Source organism: Solea senegalensis, linkage group LG14, assembly GCF_019176455.1.
Source record: "Solea senegalensis isolate Sse05_10M linkage group LG14, IFAPA_SoseM_1, whole genome shotgun sequence".
NCBI lineage: Eukaryota > Metazoa > Chordata > Actinopteri > Pleuronectiformes > Soleidae > Solea > Solea senegalensis.
Window position 1 is genome coordinate 24,194,846 of NC_058034.1, and position 10,573 is coordinate 24,205,418.

General features: G+C 41.0%; 2 protein-coding genes across 3 annotated transcripts in view; one reads left to right on the plus strand and one right to left on the minus strand.

Annotated features, from left to right (window-relative positions):
• palld (palladin, cytoskeletal associated protein) overlaps positions 1-6,054 on the minus strand; it is an 80,489-nt gene extending 74,435 nt beyond the window's left edge. The window contains exon 1 of the mRNA XM_044043543.1: positions 5,992-6,054. The gene's annotated coding sequence lies outside the window, so the exon portion shown is untranslated. The remainder of the gene's footprint in view (positions 1-5,991) is intronic.
• Positions 1,888-9,474, plus strand: LOC122780532 (calcium-activated potassium channel subunit beta-2-like). Of its 2 annotated transcripts, none has more exons than XM_044043545.1 (5): positions 1,888-2,120; positions 5,994-6,122; positions 7,550-7,720; positions 8,146-8,335; positions 8,575-9,474. In XM_044043545.1, the coding sequence occupies exons 2-5, from the start codon at positions 6,073-6,075 to the stop codon at positions 8,833-8,835; spliced, it is 672 nt and encodes a 223-aa protein (XP_043899480.1). In that variant the 5' UTR covers positions 1,888-2,120; positions 5,994-6,072; the 3' UTR covers positions 8,836-9,474. The 2 variants fall into 2 exon arrangements, with proteins under 2 accessions (XP_043899480.1, XP_043899479.1); XM_044043544.1 differs by lacking the exon at positions 1,888-2,120 and adding an exon at positions 3,697-3,949.
• Positions 9,475-10,573: the final 1,099 nt, after the last annotated feature.

Genomic DNA, 10,573 nt, shown 5'->3' on the forward strand with positions numbered 1-10,573 from the left:
TGGAGTCATCCGGGGGGAGCTCTGTCATCCGGGGGGAGCTTGGAGTAGAACCGCTGCTCCTTCACGTTGAAAGGAGCCAGTTGAGGTGGTTCGGGCATCTGGTGAGGATGCCTCCTGGGTACCTCCCAAGAGAGGTGTATCTGGCACGTCCAGCTGGGAGGAGGCCTCGGGGTAGACCTAGGCCAAGGTGGAGCGATCCCTCAGTCGGAGCTGGTCAATGTGGCTCAGGAAAGGGAAGTTTGGGGTCCCTTGCTGAAACTGCTGCCCCCGCGACCCGGCCCGGATAAGCGGAGGATTATGATGATGATGATGATATATATATAGATACATATATATATATATATATCTATATATAGATATATATATATATATGTATATTCCCACACACACATATCTCCAGTAACCAGTGTTGTAATGTAACGAGGTACAAATACTTCATTACTGTATGTAAGTAGAATTTTCACACATCTGTACTTTACTTGTTGTTATTTATATTTCTGACTACTTTTACTCTGATACATTTCCCTTAACCATCTTCGTTACTCGTTACTACAAAATTGAGTTCAGTTGAGTTGCTGACGTAATACCGTGTGTTGCCACTAGTTGTTTTTAGCAGTACCAGCTGTTAGCCGCTCAGCTGTTAGCCGCAGATTAAAACACTGCAGGGCTCGTTGTTTACCGTGTCCGACACCGAGGCTCTGGTCTCTGGGTTTCTGGTCTCCTGTCTCCGGGTTTCTGTTGTACAGTCTAAGATTCAAAAATCCACGCAGACACAGGGAGGTTGAGAGAGAGTTTGTCACCATTCATGACAGAAGTTTGATTTTAATATTGTTTGAAGTCGTTAAGAAGCCAGAATAAAAGTCCGATTCAAAATTGTAATAGCTCACTTTGTTACTTTTACTTCTAATACTGAAGTACATTTTATATCAGATCAGGTACTTATTACTATATTCTAAAATGCTACTTTAACTTCTACCAGAGTCATTTTCTGATAAGAAACTTGTGCTTTTGCTCAAATATCGCTTTCAAGTACTTTATACAAGACTGGTTACATTACATTACAGAAATTCCACTATAATTCAAACAATATTTAAACTACATTATCAAATCCACTTAGAATAAAAATAAATGAGACTCACCGCTCACTCACACGCTCTGTGCACAAATCCAACAGTCCATGGATGAGTTCACGTTAGACCTGTACAGTGTCCGCCAATGAGACGCGCTCTGGGACCCAGGAAATATTATAACGGCTCATCATCCTCCCCTGCACAGCAGCGCCCTCTGGTGGAGCCGTAATGCAAAGACGCCCTTGTATATATATATATATATATATATATATATATATATATATATATATATATATATATATATATATATATGTATATATATATACATATATATATATATATATATCTACATGAACATATGTCAGTCTAATTAAATCTGATATTTTTAACCAGAGAACTCAAGATTCAAGTTACTTTTTAATGACGAGACAATTTCTTCTGCTGAGTCATCGTTTGTTTGTCTCTGCATCCTAAAAGTTTGATATTTAAATCATTACAAAACCTTTTCCTTTAAACTCTGCATCTGAACACATTTTCATTAAAAGGACGTCACATATGTTCATATAGAGTTTGTGTGTGAATGTTTTTATGGGCAGAATAAAAAATAATGCGGAATAAAAACATGCAATTGTCTTATGAATACTTTGTTCATTTGAAATGTATGACTGCAGTGACTCGTGTCAGTTCAGTGCTTGTAGGATCCACTCACATCCACTAGATGTCACCATTGTACAAATAAATGTTAATGAAAACCAGCTCTACGCCTGTGGCTGAGAAACAAAGAGACATTTATTAAGGAGCAAGTCAAATAGTCTAAATGTTAATGAAAGGTGTGTCACCTGCTTCCTGCTTTTCAACAGTGCAGACGCACTGAGCTTTGATCTCTGCTCATGTTCTTCACTTTTACTGAACAACAAACTGACGACAGAGAGAAAAAGTGCAGAGAGGACGTGACAGGACACGTGAAACGCTCCTCCACCTCCACCTTCACCTGCTGCTGCTGCTGCTGCTGCTGAAGAGTTTGATCCTGTAACAGGTCTCTTCTCTCAGGTGAGTTCCCACAGGCCCTAAACTCTGACTCATGCAGTCTCTTAAAGAGATAGTTCAGTTTGTGTTTTTTTGGTTTCATGTGTGACAGAAGACCGAAAGATCAGCACAAGTCTACGATATCTTTACCTGTCACAGAATTCTAAATCACTCACTCTCGCACATTTGAGCATTTTAAATCCTTTGTGACCACATGAAGCAGCAGTGGACCTAAAATCACTGATTTTCTCAGTGGACTTTGGTGTGGCAGAGTGAGTGGTTTACAAACATCAAAGTGTTGTGTTTGTCAGGGACTTTAAGTTCTCTGACTCTGTGAACATGCCGTCCTGAAACAGAACCATGACATCACCGCTGACATGTTCATATGGTCGTGTGTGTGTGTGTGTGTGTGTGTGAGAGAGAGACAGGTGGCAGCACCTGTGCTGTCACCATGTTTCATCTCATGGCGCCGACGTCCAGGAACGTTGTGAAGTTTATGGTTCAAGTGTCAGTGAGAGGCGAGGGTTAGAGTCCGGTTTTAAAACACACACACACACACACACACAGACAGAGTGTGTGTCGTTTCTAACACCACTGCACCACTATACTTATGAGCTCCCACAGCATTGTTATAATGTGAAATCATCTGCCACTCACTCTCCCACACCAAAGCCCACATCACACACACACACACACACACACACACTGCTGCCTCCATCATTAAGTTCAAATGTCTGATTTTGTCACTTCAGTGTTTGAAATCCAACGTTCAGATTGACGTCTTGGACACAAAGTGACCACACGAGGCAGCATCTTTAAGTTTGTGTTGTTAATCACAGACCATAATCAAACTATAATTATGGTGTCAGACAAACAAGACTTGGTTTTCGGTCCACAGTAGGATCCAGGTTGTGTTTTGAGGCATCAGGGAAATGGTTCTGGGAGAGAATGGATGATGGCAACAAGTTACAAAGATACAAGTCCGACTGTGTGTGTTGTTATGTGTGTGTGTGTGTGTGTGTGTGTGTGTGTGTCTAAGGATGAAGGAAGGACGTTGTACAGTATGTGGAAAGCATGTGGAAGCACGTGTGTATCACAACATTCCTCCTGTGCTTTGACACACACATGAAGTTCTGTCCTTGACCTTTTCAACACGTGGAAGAAAGAAGGTGAAGAAACTGCGCTGTGTGTGTGTGTGTGTGTATGTTCTTGTCGGGACCAGTAGTCTTCATGGAGACAAAAAAACCTGGTCCTAATGAGGTCTTCTCCACACGAAACACACAATTTCAACAAAACAATCTTTTTCTTTTTTCGTACGTAAAAAACGCGTAAACACGCCATCGTTTCCAGAAAATGAGTGTAAACACTGTAGTACCTATGCCAGGCCTGTATGTGGTGCTGTAACGCTGACACAAGAAGACGTAAACCATTAGCACAAAACTCGCAGGGTTGGCGCTAACACATCTTCATTTTCACAAAGTTACTTACACACAAACTTAAGAGTGGCATTTAACGTTAGGGTTTAAAATTGAGTTTTAGGGCTTTTGTGTGTGTGTGTGTGTGTGTGTGTCTGTGTGTGTGTGACAGCCACAGACGCACACACACACATGCACACAGAGCCTCCTCCTCTCTTCTCCTCAGACAGAAGCTGTGATTCACTTCAACCACAGACGTTTGGATTTAAAGTGAAATATGTCGCTGTTGTTTTAATCCTTTGAAACTCTGAGTGAGGACGTAAATGAAGTGGTGAAGCAGTAGTTTGTTGTGGATGAGGTTCATGTTTTCATGTTTGGAGACGATTGTTCCGACGCTCTGACCGTTGACCTCTGTCAGACGCTGCAGTCACAGAGCAGGTGAGACCGCGTCTGTTTTCACTGTGTTTTAATTACAATTAACAACAATAATAATAATTTTAAAGGATGTTTAAATGTATTAAAATGTCAGAAAATCAAACACAGGCAAGAAAATATTATAAATGTAGATATAAAATGAAAAATAAATTTTGACAGGACTAGAAGCTTTTGGTCTGTTTTCCCTTTTTTCAGATAGTTTCAAATATTTTAGCCTTTGACAGATTATTTTTCTCAAAACAAGAACATTTATCTGACTTTGGCAATAAATATAGTTTACAGTCATTCTTCAAAAAATAAAATACATTTTTCATTGTATTAGTTAAGTCTATAATATACAATTCCTTGAAGAATATTTAGCTAATCTCTTTTTTTGTTTTTATCAAAGATTCAGGCGCTCCATTATTCACACGTGTGTGTGTTGTGTGTGTGTGTGTGTGTGTGTGAATATGAGACACTTTAGAAAGAGTCATTTTAAATAAACATTTCAGTCTGAAAGTGACTGCAGATTTACAGGTTAGTTAACCTGGTTTACTTCTCCCACTTTCACAGTGACAGCTGCTGTTAAAGTGGGCGGAGCCTTTCAGAGATGGAAAAGATGGTGTGAAAATTCATGTTTTTGTTTATAGGGTCTGTAAATAATTCACTCACTCACTCACACACACACTCACTCACACATGTTGGACATTCATGACTTGAGGGGACATTGCATTGACTTACATTCATTTCCTGGAGACTCACTCTAACCTTAACCACAACTACTACTGACCTAGTCCTAACACTAACCCTAACCTCAACCTAACCGTAAAACATAACTTCACCTTAAAATGTAGTTATTTACATTGTGGGGACTTGATTTTTGTCCCCACAAGGAAGACAAGTCCCCATAATGTGACTGTAAACAGTTTAAGGTCCCCACAACATTAGTAATACCCGCACACACACACACACACACACACACACAGATGTGTGAATAATGGAGCACCTGACGTGAGCCTGAGTCAATATTAGTTTTCCCGTAAATGTTGTGACGTTGAGAGTCAGCTGCAGCTTCATCATCATCCTCATCATCACAACACAAAAGTGTTTTTGTGCCTTTTATCAAAATGTTTTTATCAGAACGTCAGAAAACGTTGTTCAGCTCAATCAGAACCAACTTTTATGTCCACAATAATTTGTGTATAAAAACGTGTTTAAAAGTCTTAAAAGACAACAATTAAATAAACGATGAGTGGATTAATAATCAACATTTTTTTATGTGAATATATTCTGGTTTCTTTGCTTTCTTTTGAAACAAAGTAATCATTCAAACTGATGAATTTGGACATTTGAGAACGTCATCATTTCCTCACAAAGCCACAAATACAAACAGTTGTGAACGTCACGGCTGTTGAACTATTACTGGAGGTCGACTGAGTTTTTCTTTGACTGCTGCAGATTCTTAGAAATCAGGTCAGCTGATCAACAATCATTGACTAAGTTATGTTTTTTCCTCCATCTGATAAAACATTAAAACTGACAATAACGAAAAGACAGAAAAAAATCTCAGAAAAAAGACAATTTTGCAATATATATATAAATATTAAAAATGGCAAATAATTAGTAATAATCAGCCAGTGATGATAATTAAAAATGCAAATATCGGCCCACTTAGCCAGGTATTCATAGAAACTTATTTTCCCACCTCTGTTTTGAATAATAATAACAGCATCGTCCACACCAGATCAAGTTTTCATCGACACGCCATTGAGCACTGTTATGACCATGCCAGACCTATAGATGGCAGCACAGCACCATGCTAGCTAATGCACCATGCTAGCTAATACTGAAAAACAAAAACAATTCCCTGACTTTACAGAATCTCAGATTTGGTCGTAGTTTTCAGAAATGAGACGTAAAACTGAGACAAAAACATTCAAATATCTGTTATTTTTCCAGATACCAGGTGACAGAACGTACATGGTCCAAATGTCACGATGACTGTGATGATGTTGTTGAAATCACTAAAATATGACATAAATATTGTTGTTCAAATGTTCACTCACAGCTCGTGTTCGTCTCAAAGGTGGATCAGCGCATCCAGCAGTGACTGCAGTGGACAACAGGTCCCACACGTGTCAGACAGGATGTTTCTGTGGTCAACAAACACCAGATCAGAAGGAAAAGGTGAACACAGGTACTGAACAACACAGAGTACAAAACATGACCACTAGATGTCAGCATATATTCAAACATAACCACTCAATCCTTTTCTTTTCAACTGTTGATGAGGCATTCATGGTCAAGTGAGGCGTTCATGGTCAAAGGAGGTGTTCATGGTCAAGGGAGGCGTTCATGGTCAAATGAGGCATTTGGGGTCAAATGAGGCGTTCATGGTCAAATGAGGCATTTGGGGTCAAATGAGTTCATGGTCAAATGAGGCGTTTGGGTCAAGTGAGGCGTTTGGGGTCAAATGAGGAGCGTTCTGGTCAAATGTAAAGTGGCGTTCTGGTCAAATGAGGCGTTTGGGTCCGGTTCTTGGTCAAATGAGGCATTTGGGGTCAAATGAGCTTCATGGTCAAATGTTTGTGCAAGTGGTAATGAGGCGTCATGGTCAAATGAGGCGTTTGGTCAAGTGAGGTTCAAACGAACGGTCAAAGTTTGAGACATTCATGGTGAAATGAAGCATTCATGGTCAAGTGGGCTTCATGGTCAAATGAGGCACTTGTAGTCAAATGAGGCACTTCGGGGTCAAGTGAGGCGTTCGCGGTCAAGCGAGGCGTTCACGGTCAAACGAGGCGTTCACGTTCAAATGAGACATTCATGGTGAAATGAAGCATTCATGGTCAAGTAAGGCGTTCATGGTCAAATGAGGCACTTGTAGTCAAATGAGGCACTCGTGGTCAAGTGAGGCGTTTGGGTCTCATTTGAAATGACATGGTCAAGTGATTATGGTCAAATGAGACATTCATGGTGAAATGAGGTGTCAAATGAGGCGTTTTGGGTCAAATGAGGTGGACACTTTTGAGGTCAAGTGAAGAAGGCTTCATGGTGAAAATGAGGCATTTATGGTCAAATGAGGCGGTCAAATGAGGTGTTCACGTCAAATGAGATGAAATGAAGCATTCATGGTCAAGTGAGTTCATGGTCAAATGAGGCACTCGTGGTCAAGTGAGGCGTTTTGGGTCTCATTTGAAATGAGGCGTTCATGGTCAAGTGAGGCGTTTATGGTCAAATGAGACATTCATGGTGAAATGAGGTGTCAAATGAGGCGTTTTGGGTCAAATGAGACATTCATGGTGAAATGAGGCGTAAAATTAGGTGTTAGGGGTCAAATGAGGCGTTTTGCTGTTTAACAAAAGTAGGAGGATACTGCACTGTGCACTGTCCTGTCACTATTTTAAGATACACAGAAGTGAATTGTAATTGTCGTAAAAAACATGGATGCAAATGTATCTCAGGCTAACCACTGTTACTTAGCTATTGTTAGCAGTACCAGTCAACAACACTCTACTTAAGTGTCTTTATTCTATTGTTTTGTTTGCACTTTATTATTATTGCTATTATTGTTATTTATCGTAGTCTGGAGTTTGTCTCAGTGGTGGTGAAATGCATCTTTTTCAGAACCTTCTACCGCAGGATCTGCGAGTTGGAGACTCAGGACAAGAAGAAGAGGGTGACAGCTCTGAGAGCAGGAGAGGACAGAGCCATACTCCTGGGCGTCATCATGATCGCCTTCTCTGCCATGATGTACTTCATCGTGGGAATCACCATACTGCGCTCCTACTCTGACAAGTAACGATGCCGCCATGTTGGCAGGAAAAACACCAGAGCAGAGATCACTGTGAACTTTAAATCCTCAGAAAAAGAGAAATGTATTACAGATCCTGATAAACTGAATATATCTGAACCTTATACTGCCCCCTGGTGCTTTTCACAAGTATGGAACCACATATAACAGGATTTTATTTCACAGTTGCAGCATTACATCTGCAACTTTCTGATAAACTTTCTCTCATTCTACTCCAGAAAACACTTACACATCTATTCAACTATTTTCTTGATTAATCGATTAGTCGTTTGGTCAATAAATTGTCGCTAAAGGTTGAAAACTAAATTTGACGGATTTGTCTATATTACTGTTAGACTGTAAGTTCACACACACTCTGACTGTTCTTTATGATTTGAAGTATGGAGTTCAGCGATCTGTTTACCCACAGCCTGTGGACGGAGAAGGCCAGCTGCACCATCCTCAACGCCACCATCATGTGGGACGTGAACTGTTCGTACAGCTGCGGCGCAGAGTGCTGGGAGACGTCCCGTTATCCCTGTCTCCAGGTCTACGTCAGCGTCTCGGGGAAAGTGGTGCAACTGCTGCACAACGAGGAGACGCAGGAGAGCAACTCTGAGGTAACTCCACTACTGATACTCAGCGCAAATTTATTTATAGAGCACATTTAAAAACATCCAAGGAGAGGTCTGTACAGCACGTACAGAATGACGTGGAATAAAAGGATTTGCCTAACCAGCAAAACAGTTAACAAAATAAAAGCTCCCTAAAAGCAAGACAAACAAGAAAAATATGGAGAAATGTGGATTTTTAGTGAAATATACTTTAATGAATTCTGTCTTTCCTCTTTTTGCTTCAGTGCTTCTACATCCCAAAGTGCAGTAAAGACTATTCTGCCACACACACCATAGTTCAGAACATTTCTGATCGTCTGAGGTCTCAGCACACCGTTGACTGCTTCGTGGACCCAACGGACAAAATGGACTGTGCCATTCTGACCCAGATCTATGGCTCGGTCACCGTCTTCCACTCCGTGCTCTGGCCGACCTGCACCTTGATCGGGGGAATTTTCATCATTGCCTTGGTGAAGATAACCCAGTGCATGTTCCATCATGTGTGAGGGAACAAGCTGTTTTAGGAACGTGAAGGTTATACAGACCCTAGAATCCTGGATTGAAGGACAACTGAAGCAGCTTAACCAGGACAGACGTGGTCTCGCTGTGACAGCTGGGATTCAGAGAAGGTGACAGTGGTGACAGGATCCAGATCTGAAGATAAATTGATGATGGTTTGAAGCCTGAAACTAGTGGAACCTGCAGGCGGTTGAATCTCACTCACAATCTGTAAGATTATGATTATTTCAGGGTGGTTTGTTTTCACCTATCTCTGGTTCTTTGATTGGTTAGTTGAATGGACGGTTGGATGCATAGATGGTTGGCTGGTGGGTTGGCTAATTGGATAGATAGTGGGTTTGTTGGTCAGCCTGGGTCAGTTGGTCACTTTGGATGAATGGATTGTTGGTTGGTTGGTTAGTTGGTTGGATGACTGGTTGGTTGATGTGTCAGGAGAATTATGCAAAATCTGCCAAACTATTTTGCACCAATTGGAATTTCTTTTACAAAGTGTTATTACAAATCATTGAGGTTCTCACAACTTTTACTGTATTTATTAAATTTTTACTTCTACTATTAGATCTTTAAGAGGAGGATCTTTGGTAAACTCAGTGTGTGAACTGACTAATAAACGTCAATATGAAAACACATTTTCACTTTTTATTGGGTCTTTTTCATGGAACTGAAATACTGGACTCTTTTAAATATGTCATTTAGAAGACGCTTTTATCCAGTGCATTTAAACATTTGGGTACAAACAAGAGATACAAGTAAGTGCTTCAAATATGCCAAACTATAAAGTGCTAGTCATAAGTGCGATGTATAAGTAAGTGCTTATTTGTTTTTTTGTCGACGTCTTCGTCTTAGTCCAAGTACAGTTGAAAGAAATGTGTTTTTAGTCGGCGGCGGAAGATTTTTTCCGCTGTCTGGATGTGAATGGGGAGCTCGTTCCACCATTTTGGAGCTAGGACAGTGAACAGTCTTGAGTTCTGCGGATGCCTCTGCCATCCTGAGGGGGCAGCGAGCCAGTTTGCCGATGCAGAGCGGAGTGGGCGGGCTGGGGTGTAGGTTTTGATCATGTCCTGGATGTAGGCTAGACCGGATCCGTTTGTAGCATGGAACGCAAGCACTAGAGTCTTGAAGCGGATGCGAGCAGCTACAGGAAGCCAGTGAAGGGAGCGGAGGAGCGGTGTAGTGTGGGAGAATTTTGGTCAGTTGAAGACCAGTCAAGCTGCTGCATTCTGGATGAGTTGCAGAGGTCGTATGGCACATGCAGGAAGACCAGCCAGGAGGGAGTTGCAGTAATCCAAGCGTGAGATGACAAGAGCCTGGACCAGAACCTGTCCCGCCTTCTGTTAGAAGAGGCCGTATCCTTCTGATGTTGTGCAACATGTTTCTGCAAGATCGAGCTGTTGCAGCAATGTTGGCAGTGAGGGAGAGATGGTCATCAAGTGTCACACCCAGGTTCCTTGCGGTATGAGAAGGAGTTACCACAGAGTTGTGGAGGGTGAGGGTGAAAAATGGAATTATTTCATGAGTAATTTGAAAATGCTGTCTAGCTCACCAGTATACAGTCCTACTGATATATTCTGAAGTGCCACAATGGGTAGCTGCATCTCTCCTGTCATTCCAAGACCTCAACATTTAAAATAATCTAATTTAAGATAATAATCTAATAATCTTATTTTATAATCTAAAAATAATCTTTATCACTTTAAAATGCTCACCAAATATGTTATCTCCCAA

Bases quoted from the DNA above. Each gene is read 5' to 3' on its own strand.
- LOC122780532 (XM_044043544.1), top strand. From the start codon at position 3,882: ATGTTTGGAGACGATTGTTCCGACGCTCTGACCGTTGACCTCTGTCAG. The intron at 3,950-5,993 runs GTGAGACCGCGT...GTTCACTCACAG, and splicing joins ACGCTGCAGTCACAGAGCAG to CTCGTGTTCGTCTCAAAGGT. The intron at 6,123-7,549 runs GTACTGAACAAC...CATCTTTTTCAG, and splicing joins GAAGGAAAAGGTGAACACAG to AACCTTCTACCGCAGGATCT.